Source organism: Oncorhynchus nerka, linkage group LG4 (genome assembly GCF_034236695.1).
Source record: "Oncorhynchus nerka isolate Pitt River linkage group LG4, Oner_Uvic_2.0, whole genome shotgun sequence".
Lineage (NCBI taxonomy): Eukaryota > Metazoa > Chordata > Actinopteri > Salmoniformes > Salmonidae > Oncorhynchus > Oncorhynchus nerka.
This window is the reverse complement of record NC_088399.1, coordinates 22,624,897-22,640,377: the sequence shown is the minus strand read 5'-3', so window position 1 is coordinate 22,640,377 and position 15,481 is coordinate 22,624,897. Positions and strand designations below refer to the sequence as shown.

The following is a 15,481-nucleotide window of genomic DNA, read 5'->3' as shown; positions in this document are numbered from 1 at the left end:
TACTACTACTAGATATACTACTATTACTACTACTAGATATACGTCTACTACTAGATCTACTACTGATACTAGATCTACCACTATTACTACTATTAGATCTACTACTACTATTATTACTACTACTAGTAATAATACTGGGAGAAACTCCCCAAATACAGGTGTGCCAAGCATATAGCGTCATACCCAAGAAGCCTCGAGGCTGTAATCGCTTCCAAAGGTGCTTCAACAAAGTACTGCGTAAAGGGTCTGAATACTTAGGTAAATGTGTTATTTCTGTTTTTTATTTGTAATACATTTGCAAACATAAAAAAAAAACGTTTTTGCTTTGTCATTATGGGATATTATGTGTAGATTGTAACGTAACAAAATGTGGAAAAAGTCAATGGACTGAATACTTTCCGAATGCACTGTATATACACTACATTACCAAAAGTATGTGGACACCTGCTTGTCAAACATCTCATTACAAAATCATGGGCATCAATATGGAGTTGTCTCTGCTGTAACCAAAAGCTTATTCCTCCTCCAGCCCAAACGTTACAGTTGCCACTATGCATTGCGGCAGGTACATGTCCAACACTTGGCATTGCGCATGATGATCTTCAGCTGCAGCTAACCAAAAAGCTTTTTACACGCTCAGCACTGGCGTGCAGTTATTCCACACGTCTCTGCTGTAACCAAAAAGCTTCATGTCTCTGCTGTAACCAAAAAGCTTCATGTCTCTGCTGTAACCAAAAAGCTTCATGTCTCTGCTGTAACCAAAAAGCTTCATGTCTCTGCTGTAACCAAAAAGCTTCATGTCTCTGCTGTAACCAAAAAGCTTCATCTTCACATCTAGCCACTTAGCTAGCAAGTTAGTAAGCCAAATGCATAGCCCTGAGCTGCATATCATTTATTTGACACATCTTAGATTTATTTTAGTTATACTTAACTAATAAGCAACAGGGATTTGATGTTGAGAACCAAAAAGCTTCACCCTGTAACCAGAGCCATCTTCACATCTAGCCAAAAAGAAATGTAGCGATTTTTTATTTGACACATCTTAGATTTATTTTAGTATTCAAAAGTAGGTGTATTTTTAACAACAAAAAGTAGGTATTTCCCCCCAGTATACAGTATAAATGGTATATCGCCCCAAGCCTAACTACTACCACTAATACATATACTAATACTACTACCTATATCTTCCACTTTCTATGTGTCTCAACAACCTCTACACACTGGGTATCTTGTTTACAGTCCCATCAGTTGGTTAGCTGTGTCAATTCCATCTGCTGTGCTAAATAGATAGAGGGGTTGAAATGCTATGTCCATTTTTTGTCATTGCGTGACTTGGCTACTGGACAAGGGTTCATGTGAGATGTCAACAGGGTCAAATACAAAACTTCAGCTGCACTCGACATGACATCTCTTACCCCTCTCTCTGTGTTGTTGTCCCATTATGACCCAGGAGCCTCTGTCTACAGTGGGACCTTGTCTGACTGACCCTCAGGGGCCTGTCCTGACTAGCTTTGCTATGTGCTTGTCCTGCTCTCTCTATTGCTCTCATTCTCAAGGACAAAAATAAATCCTTATTTTTTTATTTAACCAGGCAGGTCAGTTAAGAACAAATTCTTATTTACAATGACGGCCTACCGGGGAACAGTGGGTTAACTACCTTGTTCAGGGGCCTTCTCAGCTCGGGGATTCAAACCAGCAACCTTTCAGTTACTGGCCCAGTGCTCTAACCACTAGGCTACCTGCCACCCCTTACTGGGGAACTCACTCATTTCCTGGAACTGGTATTCTGTGGTGATTTGTTCCACACATTTGGGCTAGTCTATAATACTTTGCATCACAATGAGAACAGAACATCCAGTATCCATCTGGTTGTGGACATGGGTGAGATACAGAAGAAATTAACATGGAGGTCACTAGATTTGTGAGTCAGAAATACAGATAAATTCAAGATAAATCTCTCAAGTTATATCACACGCTTGCACGCACATACACATGTACACACACACATGCACACGCACGCACATACACATGTACACACACACACACACACACACACACACACACACACACCTCTGCCACCTCATATCATAAATAACCCAATGCATTGAGAAGAAGCCCTAGCTATGTCTGATTGGCCGGGAAGATGAAATCTCAGCGGGACGGGTGAGATGGGATCCTGTTGCTACAGCAACGGAGGTGAACCTCCCCCCACTCACCTCGCTCTCAGTTCCTCTATGAGACAGTTACCTCATAAGTGGAAAGAGCTCCGAAACATCCATCTATCACAGAGGCGACCAGCATTTACACAGCTTCATAATGACATCACTGAGGCCTGCAGGTCCCCTGACACCTACTGTCTTTAATGTTTCCCTACTGTCAGAGGAGGCGGCCTGGGATCAGACAGAGAAAAGAGAGGAAGATTAATGACAAAATGAAGTCTGTTTAATGCCTCGTGTCTATCTCAGTCTCCCACCAAATTAGTTTTTTTGACAGGCAGAGTTTCTCTGTGATTACTGACCTTCAAGTTTCATTACAGAACCATGTCATCAATTTATGATCCTCAGTTAGATAATTTTTCCCACGATCTGGACTTGATCAAACAAACACCATGTAGAAAGCTTGGTTCATGAGAGGACAACTATTCTGCTTCAGTTAGTTTTTGCATCAACACATTTTCCTTTGATACAGGCAAAGATGACATTCCCCATGGGACGGCGCTGCCTATTCTGCTATGAAAGACCCCTTTACAAAATCCTTGCAAGATATAATTCTACCAGTTAACTGTGTCATAATGGGCGGACGACTGTTAGATCCTTGGGTCTGCTCTGCTCTCACAACATTTCCTCAACAGACAACAAGGGAATCCCTCTCTGACACAAAATAATCGCAGGCAATACACACGCACAGGCACACACACACACACATATCACACACACATATTCACGCACACACCTACACACACACGCCCACACCGAGAAGAACAAAGGAAGAGGCTACAGGCTACACTGGTCTACAGTGATATGAAACTGTTGATTATGTAAACTGGCTTTTTAAAACAGCGAAATGATCGTCCTCAACCCTCATTCAACAATCACACAGTCAGAAATATGAGAATTCTCATTCAATATAGCCACAGATGAAAACATTCCCAATGTTTACTTTCTCAACCAATCAACTATCTCCTCTCTTTCTGTATTATCCAATAACATTACAGTATATCTCTCTCTGATTTGTCCAATCCACAAAGGTTGTTTGATACTCCCACCAGCAGGCAAAATCATCCCAAGTGTCTGAGTATCGCCCTGGAAATGAATCTGTTTTTCTTATCTTTTCTGCAACCATATCCCTTTCTCCTCCCCAATTAATAACTCACATTACATTAGCCTCTAAATTTGCAAGGCAAGGAAAACAATATCCTGTAAAATAAAGCTTTCATCCTAGCAAGCACATTTGGTTCCTTGGAAGTTGTGGGAACGTATGTTTTTGGTATCACATTGGTTCTGGGAACGAAGCTATACGTTTCCTGACTTGTAAAACGGAACGTTTTTTAAACGTTTTGAGAACAGAAGTGAAAATGTTACCTTTTCTGGGAATGTTGATTTTTAGGTTGCAGGGAGGTTCTAAGAAAGTTTTACTCTGGTTCATTGAAAGTTTTCCTGGGAGGTTTTTAGTAACACTGAGAATGGAAGTTATAGGTTATTTGGAGGTTTTTGAATAACTTCCTTAAAACTTTAACTGAATGTTTCAATATGATTTTTAATAACACTGCTATCTTATTTTTGGTTAACTTTTTTGAACTCCAAGCACAGATAGGACACAGGGCAATTAATACCTTAGGCATTAATCATGAAATTCAAACCTACAGTATATTCTTCTGTTCTCAATACATTGAATTAGTTCACTGCTCCACCAGGATGGCGCTAGCATGCCATGTTTTTTTACTCATTCAAGGCTGTTCATTTTAGTCTATTCACACAGACCCCATTTTAAAGAAAGCAAGCACTCATTAAGATCGGGTGTGGCAAATTAGTGGGTGCGGCCAACACACCTGAACACACTTAACAAGATAAAGGATAGAGTTTTGTTGATGCTGAGAACGAATGTACAGTACCAGTCAAACGTTTGGACAGACCTACTCATTCAAGGGTTTTCCTTTATGTTTTACTATTTTCTACTTTGTAGAATAATAGTGAAGACATCAACAGTATGAAATAACACAGATGGAATCATGTAGTAACCAAAAAAGTGTTAAACAAATCAATATATATTTTATATTTGAGATTCTTCAAAGTAGCCACCCTTTGCCTTGATGACAGCTTTGCACACTCTTGGCATTCTCTCAACCAGCTTCATGAGGTAGTCACCTGGATTGCATTTTAATTAACAGGTGTGCCTTGTTAAAGGTCATTTGTGGAATGTATTTATTCTTAATGTGTTTGAACCAATCAGTTGTGTTGTGACAAGGTAGGGATGGTATACAGAAGATAGCCCAATTTGGTAAAATACCTAGTCCATATAATGGCAAGAACAGCTCAAATAAGCAAAGAGAAACGATAGTCCATCATTACTTTAAGACATGAAGGTCAGTCAAAATGGAAAATGTCAAGAACTTTTCTTTATGTGCAGTTGCAAAAAAAACATCAAGAGCTTTGATGAAAATGGCTCTCATGAGGACTGCCACAGGAAAGGAAGACCCAGAGTTACCTCTGCTGCAGAGGATACGTTCATTAGAGTTAACTGCACCTCAGATTGCAGCCCAAATAAATGCTTCACAAAGTTCAAGTAACAGACACATATCAACATCAACTGTTCAGAGGAGACTGCGTGAATAATGCCTTCATGGTCGAATTGCTGCAAAGAAATCACTCCTAAAGGACGCCAATACAAAGAAGAGACTTTCTTGGGCCAAGAAACATGAGCAATGGACATTAGACCGGTGGATATCTGTCCTTTGGTCTGATGAGTCCAAATTTGAGATTTCTGGTTCCAACTGCCGTGTCTTTGTGAGACGCAGAGTAGGTGAACGGATGATCTCCGCATGTGCTGTTCCCAATGTGAAGCATGGAGGAGGAGATGTGATGGTGCTTTGCTGGTGACACTGTCAGTGATTTATTTACAATTCAAGGCCCACATAACCAGCATGGCTACCACAGCATTCTGCAGCGATATGCCATTCCATCTGGTTTGCGCTTCGTGGGACTATCATTTGTTTTACAACAGGACAATGAACCAACACACCTCCAGGCTCTGTAAGGGTTATTTGACCAAGGAGAGTGATGGATTGCTGCATCAGATGACCTGACATCCACAATCACCTGGCCTCAACCCGATTGAGATGGTTTAGGATGAGTTGGACCGCAGAGTGAAGGAAAAGCAGCCAACATGTGCTCAGTATATGTGGGAACTCCTTCAAGACTGTTGGAAAAGCATTCCTCGTGAAGCTGGTTGAGAGAATGCCAAGAGTGTTCAAAGCCCTCATCAAGGCAAAGGCTACTTTGAAGAATATAAAATATAAATATGTTTAACACTTTTTTGGTTACTACATGATTCCATGTGTTATTTCATAGTTTTGATGTCTTCACTATTCACTATTCTACAATGTAGAAAATAATGAAAATAAAGAAAAAACCCTGAATGAGTAGGTGTCCAAACTTTTGACTGGTGCTGTATTTGTTTTTAAATAACATTGTTAGACTTTTCTCTGAACAGTACTAAAGTTTTGTTGTGGTTTCTATTTATTTAAATTTGATTTCACCTTCATTTAACCATGTAGGCCAGTTGAGAACAAGTTCTCATTTACAACTGCAACCTGGGCAAGATAAAACAAAGCAGTGAGACAAAAACAACAACACAGAGTTACACATAAACAAACGTACAGTCAATAACACAATAGAAAAATCTATGTACAGTGTGTGCAAATGTAGAAGAGTAGGGAAGGCAGGCAATAAATAGGCCATGGAGGCAAAATAATTACAATTTAGCATTAACATTGGAGTGATAGATGTGCAGATGGTGATGTGCAAGGAGAGATACTGGGGTGCAAAATAGTAAGAGGATAAGTAACAATATGGGGATGAGGTAGTTGGGTGTGCTATTTCGAGATTGGCTGTGTACAGGTACAGTGATCGGTAAGCTTCTCTGACAGCTGATGCTTAAAGTTAGAGAGGGAGATAAAAGATTCCAGCTTCAGTGATTTTTGCAACTCGTTCTAGTCATTGACAGCAGAGAACTGGAAGGAAAGGTGGCCAAAGGAAGTGTTGGCTTTGGGGGTGACCGGTGACATATATACCTGCTGGAGCGCGTGCTACGGGTGGGTGTTGCTATGATGACAAGTGGGCTTTTTCCTAGCATTGACTTATAGATTACCTGGAGCCAGTGGGTTTGGTGACAAATATGTAGTGATTGTCAGCCAACGAGAGCATACAGGTCGCAGTGGTGGGTAGTGTATGGGGCTTTGGTGACAAAACGGATGGCACTGTGATTGACTACATCCAGTTTGCTGTGCAGAGTGTTGGAGGCTATTTTGAATTTTATGGAAAGTTTTCTTCACGTTCTCGGGACAATTTGTGAACATGACTTTAAATAGAACCATGAGGAAACCTGTAGATAATGTAATGCTGATGTACTGAAATTCCCACAGAATAATGTTTATTCTTAACGTTCTTGGAACAATTTGACTTTAAATAGAACCATGAGGAAACCTCTAGATAATGTAATGCTGAAGTACTGAAATTCCCACAGAATAATGTTTATTCTTAACGTTCTTGGAACAATTTGACTTTAAATAGAACCATGAGGAAACTTGTAGGCAACATTATGCTGAAGTACTGAAATTCCCACAGAAGAACATTGTTTCTTAATGTTCTCTGAACTAAATGTAAGCATATTTGAACTTTTACGAAACATTCCGTTAAAGTAATTAAATTACCCCCCAAAATGTTTTTGTCAAGTTCAGTAAATGGGCTGAGAATATTCCAAAGCCAAACAACTATCTTGCACCATTCCCATAAAGTTGTGGGAAGGTTGTACGCAAAATAACCATAGGACAACCACGCGCTCACCAAGCTCTAAGAAACATATGGTTCTTAGAACATAATGTGCTAGCTGGGATGGCATGCACCAGAACATTAAACGGACAAGCTACAGTTCTTTAGTGCTCTATAGAAACCCCTCCTTGACTTGAACCACAGGATCAATCCCTAAAAACCTCAAGTTCATATATTACAGATTGTGCTTTTAACTTAGAGAACTGGGCAGGCTTCTAACAAAGCACACTAAGTTTAAGTGTGAGAGAGACACATTCAGGATTCTATGGGACTTAAAGTAATTGTGAATAGTTTCCATTCCACTCCCACTGTTCTGCCTCAAAGCAAGAGATAACAACTATCTTTGGATATTATTCAAATCACTTTAATATATGTACTACTTACTCAAAAAAACAAATGCTTGGATTTCTGTAACAAACTGGTAATATATGGATATTACTTAGCCAAATCTCTTGAGTTTAAGTTTGAGGCAACCACTTATGGGAGAATTTGGGCATTAATGTATTGAGAACCATGTGAATCAAATCAACATGGCTGTGTAGAAAAGCTCTCATAGGTTAGAGATGTCATCAATAATGAATTTAGGATGCTCCCAAATAGTCTAGCGCTGCAGCCGTTAGGGAGCAGACAGGAAACTCTCTCTATTTCTCTGTATCTCTCTCTCTCTCACTGGGTCTCTCTCTCTCCCTGTTCTCTCTCTCTCTCTCTCCCTGTTCTCTCTCTCTCCCTGTTCTCTCTCTCCCTGTTCTCTCTCTCCCTGTTCTCCCTCTCTCTCTCCCTGTTCTCTCTCTCTCTCTCTCTCCCTGTTCTCTCTCTCTCTCTCTCTCTCTCCCTGTTATCTCTCTCTCCCTGTTCTCTCTCTCTCTCTCTTTGGGCATTAATGTATTGAGAACCATGTGAATCAAATCAACATGGCTGTGTAGAAAAGCTCTCATAGGTTAGAGATGTCATCAATAATGAATTTAGGATGCTCCCAAATAGTCTAGCGCTGCAGCCGTTAGGGAGCAGACAGGAAACTCTCTCTATTTCTCTGTATCTCTCTCTCTCTCACTGGGTCTCTCTCTTTTTCCTCCCTCCCTGTTCTCTCTCCCTCTCTCTCTCTCTCAGGTCCATTAGGGATGCTCATTCTGCTGCAGAGGAGAAATATGAAACTGGGAAATTAGCCAGCAGCAAATTGATCAGACCCTTCTGTACCTTTCTGAAGGAACTAGGGTTATCTGGACCAGCACTGCTCACTGGTGCTGAGCTATATATTCTCTCCTGTCGAAAAATGTGCACTGACAGGCAGCATACTGTTATGGGTCAGAGAGTCCCAATAGGAGTAGTTTATGACAACGATGAGGTCATCAGGCATGTTTATATATTAACCCCCCTCCCTCAATCTTAGACATAATTTAGTACCCGAGTGAAATGTGCACAAGGCAAGGCAATATGCCTATGTGTGGATGCTCCAAAATGCACACAGCACATACATTTCATGGACAGAGATGGAAATATTGGTTAGAAATTTAGAAAGAGGGGGGGTCTAAAGATGCAACAAATATCATGGGCTGCTAGACAAAAAGAAAGTTGAAAGAAAACCAATAGGTTAGGAGAACGCATACTGTAAAACTTCAACTAAACGCTGTCTCAAATTGCTGCCTGTCCCTTTTAATAGCCAGGCAACGGCACACATTTCATCAAATAAACACCCGTTTCAAATAAACGCTGTGTCTAAATGAATTGTTTACGAGGTTACCATGAATTGTTTGCAAGGTTTAATGTTTAATTTATTACATTAAATAATTTAGTAATGAGTTAGTGCATATACTGCAATTTGTGTATACCCACTTCTCAAGGCACCACTTACTACACCACTGCTCCACAGACCTTATTTTAAGCGTTTATAAAAATTAAAGAAGAAGAAGAAAAAGGCCATGGCAGAGTTAGTGCATGTACAGTCGTGAGTTGCCCATAAAAAGACACAATTACTATTGCTCTCTAAAACAGGGAAGGAAAGCTCAGGTCATAGTTTGTTGGGTGCATATTGTGTATGGGACACTGCCCCCTTCCGGTTGTAGGATGTAATAGATTTATGTTCAGTATGTGCGTGTGCGAAATTCGTTTCGTTTGTTATAAACACAACCAGACGTCGGACAGCTAATGGGAATTGAGATGGCAAGATAATGATACTTTTACTCCCCGATAGTCCATTTGTCAGAAGAAATATGCGTCTTAGCTAGACATTTGGAAATCCAGCGTAAAACTAGTCAACAGCCACGACAGGGCGCAGCCATTTTTGAATGTTCCAACTAAATCGTGAAAAAGTGGAGAATAAAACGTATATATGTCTATCTGTTCGTTTTTTCCTCTTCACTGAACTTATGAGTTGTATGGTAAAACAATAAATATAATTAGTCAATGCATAATAAATTGCTGTGCTTATAACAAATCCAGCGCAGCGAAAGCAGAATGTTTTTTAATTGCCAAACCATTTCACCCTTTGTTCTCGCAATAGTACAGTCAGGGGCAACATGGCGCTTGGCAGGGTCGGCGGCTGCATCCGAATACTGCTTCACGATTGTCCCTCAAAAGGATTACTTTGTGGCCGCATACAATCGGACTGTATGGCATGCAGAGTAGGAGGTATATGAATAACTTATTTTATGGTTATGGTGCAGTACCTTGTCGACAAACCACCACACGAGGAATCTGTCTCAATCAATGTCACTGTTTGTATTTTTTTATTTCACCTTTATTTAACCAGGTAGGCTAGTTGAGAACAAGTTCTCATTTGCAACTGCGACCTGGCCAAGATAAAGCATAGCAGTGTGAACAGACAACACAGAGTTACACTGTGACAGCGGTTGAGATGTCTTTTCTTGTCCGGTTTTCATATTTAGCCTGGAACTATTTCACATTTCTAGACGAATTTGTAATGCATGCACTCAATTTCCACAAGTTGTTCAGCTCAATGGGCAAGTACAGTAACACAGTACTCCTGTCAGAGACGGTCGAGAATATCTAGTCTAATATCATCTCTGCTCCTGTTGCTCCATTCATTTCAGCAAAAATGCATCTATTGTCAGAGTATGTTGTCAAACCAGAATTTCAGCAGCCGAAACAGGCAGTGGCTCATCAAGTGTCCCGGATCAAAAAGTTGGCTACTCAAGTTTTAATGTGACATGGACAAGTACAGTGACATGCCTCTCTTGCAAGCTCCAAATACAACAATGCAGTAAATGCAGCACTAAACACAAGGTAGAACATTGTGTTATTTTGGGGTATTGTGAACAAAAACACACAATAAATTAAAATAAGAACACAAGAAAGTAAGAAGCTATATACAGGGTCAGTCACAATACCATATTTACATTGTGCAGGGGATACTGGAGTGATAGAGGTAGATATGTATAGGCGTAAGGCGACTAGGCAACAGGGTATATGATAAACAGCTTGTCGGTTGTAAGAAATGATAGCAGATACATTTTGTTAAAATAAAGTAAAGACAAACGGCAAAAGATTCAACTTGGATTAGCTAACACAACGTGCCATTGGAACACAGGAGTGATGGTTGCTGATCATGGGCCTCTGAACACCTATGTAGATATTATATAAAAAATCTGCCGTTTCCAGCTACAATAGTCATTTACAACATTAACAATGTCTATAATGTATTTCTGATCAATTTGATGTTATTTTATTGGACAAAAAATTAGCTTTTCTTTCAAAAACAAGGACATTTCTAAGTGACCCCAAACTTTTGAATGGTAGTGTATGTGTGTTCAATCTATCTATCTATCTAGATATTTGCAAATATATCTATCTATCTATCTATCTAGATATTTGCAAATATATCGATCGATAGATAGATGGATAGATATATTTGCAAATATCTAGATAGATAGATAGAAATATTTGCAAATGTATTAATGAAGCATAGTGGTGGCAGCATCATGCGGTGCAGATGTTTTTCAGCGCAGGTACTGGGAGACTAGTCAGGATCGAGGGAAAGATGAACGGAGCAAAGTACAGAGAGATCATGAAAACCTGCTCCAGAGCGCTTAGGACCTCAGACTGGGGCGAAGATTCACCTTTCAACAGGACAATGACCCTAAGAACACAACCAAGACAACGCAAGAGTGCCTTTGGGACAAGTCTCTGAATGTCCTTGAGTGGCCCTACCAGAGCCTGGACCTTAACCCGATCGAACATCTCTGGAGAGACCTGATAATATCTGTGCAGCGACGTTCCCCATCCAACGTGACAGATTTTGAGAGGATATGCAGAGAAGAATGGGAGAAACTCCGCCAAATACAGGTGTGCCAAGCTTGTAGCGTCATACCCAAGAAGACTTGAGGCTATAATCGCTGTTAACAAAATACTGATTAAAGGGTCTGAATACTTCTGTGAATGTGATATTTTAGTTTTAGTTTTTTAATAAATTTGCAAGAATTTCTAAAAACCTGTTTTTGCTTAGTCATTATGGGGTATTGCGTGTAAATTTATGAGGGCGAAACAACAATTGAATCATTTTTAATGGGGCTGTAACAAAACGTGGAAAAAGTCCAGAGGCTGGAATACTTTCTGAATGCACTGTATATGTATGTGTGTATATATGCATGTCCTTACTGTTTGGGTCTAACTACTGTACCTCAACTACTTCTTTTGAAGTTGACAGACCATTTTCTATTCTGCAGGTCATTATTTGGAGGTATTCAATCGGAAGCTAAAGAAGAACGAGTTAATATTGAAGGATGGCCTGAAACTGCTTCTACACCTATGCCAATCTGCAGAGGACATGGTCACAGCCAGAGGTGCCATCTACAGCTATGGGTCACACAGTAAAATACTAGTTTCTCACTAATATATTGTGGCCACTGGCCAGATGAGTATCCTGACAATTAGCTGTCAAAACAGACCTGAAGATCAAGTCTACTCATCAGCTGTGTTACGGACAGATAAAGCATTAGTTTGAAATAATTGAATGCAATCTTGGAGTTTGACTAATGTTGTCATTCTTTCTTAGTTATGGTTCTGTATTATTTACGTGTATGTTTGTGTGTTCTGCATGTTCGTTCCACTGACCAGGGACCACGAAGAGAACAGTAACGTAGCATTTGGAGAGTTTAAGTTTGGTCCCCCGTTCATGAGGCTGTGCTATGAGCTGGGGCTGGAGGACATGGCTGCTGCCACTCTGACAGACAAGGTAACAATATTTATATGCAGCATTTGGACTACAACAATCAGGGAACAGTCATAATCAACATCTGGACTAAGTGCTGTCATAGTAACTCTAGTCCTCTTGACTAGGGCATTGATTGACGTTTACACATACTGTAGTTTGTGAAGTTGTAAAAATACTAATATTTATCTATATTCTCTAACAGGACATGAGAGGATTATTTTCGGACTCAACCTCCTTCAATATTGCCATAGACATGTTGTTTATGAAAGGATTATATGAGAGTAGGTGGCATCCTTTTACTATTAGAAGGCAGACACATTAAACTATAAAGGTACATTTTTTTAGATGACTGATCTTTGTCATCACTAAACAATGTCTATTATACTAGGTTCTCTGAATGTACTAAGAGACATCTATCTCTCTCTCTCTCTCTCTCTGGCATACAAATGTGTTTAAATATATTTTATTCTCCTTCCAGAGTGATGTTGAAAAAGCACAATCTATTTTCGGTCAGATTATGAGCATTGACAGCGGAATATGTCAAAATCTCAAAGTGAGTGCTAATATTCACTGTCTTTACAATAACTTTGTGACAGTGTCAAGCTGTCAGTCAGGGAGCAGGCTATTTGATGATATTTCTGGTGTTTCAGGTGCTGATGCTGGCTATGGCAGGAGCTGTGAAAGAATCACTCTCTGTCTTGACCTTAACATTGGGATCCAGCAGCCCTGCATTTATAAAGAAGCCTGAATTCGCACAGGAAGTGGTAAGTAAAAAAAACTCCAAATGGATGTTTAATGTCTGATGCATAACCTATGTGTAATTATCTGAGTCATCCAGTCGCAAATATAATTAATCAATACATCTATGTGTGCGTGGTCTCTTTCTCAGGTGGACTTAGTGCGTCTTCGGAGCGAGGACAGCCCTCTGATGGCGAGCGTGGAGCAGGCAGTGCCCACCTCCAGCAGGCAGGTCAGGTGACCCAACGAAACCTGTTGTGTCATACCCCCATGGGGAAGAAGAGGATGCCCATGGGGAGAATGGACGAGAGAAGGATCGGCCAGAGGACTCTGAGGCCTCTGCAGTCAGAGTGAATGGGACTAGGTGTATCTCTCAGCGTGTTTGAGGGGATCAAGGTGAGGCGCAGAATTGTGAATCTTGATCAAGTACTGAGTAGGTTTTTGGGAGGGGATTTGCAGATCAGTGATTCTGCGCAGTCCGAGTGCAATGTAGTCGATTTTAAACAAACATTGTTTCATTCTAAACTCTGCCTTAATTGTACCAGTCCCTGTCACAGCCATGGGGGTCTGCTCTCACACCACCCAAGCAGGCTGAACAGAGATGCGCTCTCTCCCTACACCCAGACCTGGACTTTATAGAGACCTATAGTGTACCATTCAGTGCAATGTACCTCTCCTCTCAGCCAGAGACCCTTCTGTATTCCTCCTTTTTGATCATATTCTTCACTCGTTCACATGCAATGGTACAGGTATACTAGTTGGTTCTACGTCTGGGGAGCCCCTTCAGAGCATTTCAGACTTTTAACTGCTGACTGTGGAAAGGTTTGTTGAATCCAAGGGACACCAATGTGTGCAAAAGAAGAATATAATGGTGTATGTGAGACAGATATGTATAAACATGTAATTATTTGTGATTTATAGGATAATACATATTGAATGAAATAAAAGCTGATGTAGAACTCTTTATTATTTTATTGTTGAATAAAGAGTCCTTCTTTACATAAGTCAAATCAAAATGTATTTTTCACATGCACCGAATACAACAGGTGCAGACCTTACAGTGAAATGCTTACTTGCAGGCCCTTAACCAACAATGTACAGTTGTGGCCAAAAGTTTTGAGATTGACACAAATATAAATTTTCACAAAGTCTGCTGCCTTGGTTTGTATGATGGTAATTTGCATATACTCCAGAATGTTATGAAGAGTGATCAGATGAATTGCAATTAACTGCAAAGTCTCTCTTTACCATGCAAATGAACTGAATCCCCCTCCAAAACATTTCCACTGCATTTCAGCCCTGTCACAAAAGGACCAGCTGACATCATGTCAGTGATTCTCTCGTTAACACAGGTCTGAGTGTTGACGAGGACAAGGCTGGAGCTCACTCTGTCATGCTGATTGAGTTTGAATAACAGACTGGAAGCTTAAAAATGAGGGTGGTGTTTGGAATCATTGATCTTCCTCTGTCAACCACGGTTACCTGCAAGGAGACACGTGCCGTCATCATTGCTTTGCGCAAAAAGGGCTTCACAGGCAAGGATATTGCTGCCAGTAAGATTGCACCTAAATCAACCATTTATCGGATCATCAAGAACTTCAAGAAGAGCGGTTCAATTGTTGTGAAGAAGGCTTCAGCCCAAGAAAGTCCAGCAATCGCCAGGACCATCTCCTAAAGTTGACTGAGCTGCGAGATCGGGGCACCACCAGTACAGAGCTTGCTCAGGAATGGTAGAAGGCAGGTGTGAGTGCATCTGCACGCACAGTGAGGCGAAGACTTTTGGAGGATGGCCTGGTGTCAAGAAGGGCAGCAAAGAAGCCACTTCTCTCCAGGAAAAACATCAGGGACAGACTGATATTCTACTAAAGGTACAGGGATTGGAATGCTGAGGACTGGGGTAACGCCATTTTCTCTGATGAATCCCCTTTCCGATTGTTTGGGGAATCCGGAAAAAAGCTTGTCCGGAGAAGACAAGGTGAGCGCTACCATCAGTCCTGTGTCATGCCAACAGTAAAGCACCCTGAGAGCATTCATGTGTGGGGTTGCTACTCAGCCAAGGGAGTGGGCTCACTCACAATTTTGCCTAAGAACACAGCCATGAATAAAGAATGGTACCAACACATCCTCTGAGAGCAACCATCCAGGAACAGTTTGGTGACGAACAATGCCTTTTCCAGCATGATGGAGCACCTTGCCATAAGTTAAAAGTGATAACTAAGTGGCTCGGGGAACAAAACATTGATATTTTGGGTCCATGGCCAGGAAACTCCCCAGACCTTAATCCCATTGAGAACTTGTGGTCAATCCTCAAGAGGTGGGTGGACAAACAAAACCCCCAAAATTCTGACAAACTTCAAGCATTGATTATGCAAGAATGGGCTGCCATCAGTCAGGATGTGGCCCAGAAGTTAATTGACAGCATGACAGGGTGGATTGCAGAGGTCTTGAAAAAGAAGGGTCAACACTGCAAATATTGACTCTTTGCATCAACTTCATGTAATTGTCATTAAAACCGTTTGACACTTATGAA

At 40.7% G+C, this 15,481-nt stretch overlaps 1 protein-coding gene across 7 annotated transcripts; it reads left to right on the top strand.

Annotated features, from left to right (window-relative positions):
* The first annotated feature begins 9,464 nt into the window (after positions 1-9,464).
* Positions 9,465-13,920, top strand: LOC115120651 (pentatricopeptide repeat-containing protein 2, mitochondrial-like). Of its 7 annotated transcripts, none has more exons than XM_065017369.1 (7): positions 9,501-9,671; positions 10,978-11,345; positions 11,726-11,869; positions 12,117-12,234; positions 12,692-12,766; positions 12,864-12,977; positions 13,103-13,920. In XM_065017369.1, the coding sequence occupies exons 3-7, from the start codon at positions 11,808-11,810 to the stop codon at positions 13,190-13,192; spliced, it is 459 nt and encodes a 152-aa protein (XP_064873441.1). In that variant the 5' UTR covers positions 9,501-9,671; positions 10,978-11,345; positions 11,726-11,807; the 3' UTR covers positions 13,193-13,920. The 7 variants fall into 7 exon arrangements, 5 of the variants coding, with proteins under 5 accessions (XP_064873439.1, XP_064873441.1, XP_064873440.1 ...); XM_065017368.1 differs by having other exon boundaries at positions 10,969-11,345; XM_065017367.1 differs by lacking the exon at positions 10,978-11,345 and having other exon boundaries at positions 9,491-9,671.
* The last annotated feature ends 1,561 nt before the right edge of the window (positions 13,921-15,481 follow it).

Coding starts and splice junctions, on each gene's coding strand:
- LOC115120651 (XM_065017365.1), top strand. CDS start 11,628: ATGTATGTGTGTATATATGCATGTCCTTACTGTTTGGGTCTAACTACT. Junction 12,235..12,691: donor CTGCCACTCTGACAGACAAG/GTAACAATATTT, acceptor TTCTCCTTCCAG/AGTGATGTTGAAAAAGCACA. Junction 12,978..13,102: donor CTGAATTCGCACAGGAAGTG/GTAAGTAAAAAA, acceptor TCTCTTTCTCAG/GTGGACTTAGTGCGTCTTCG.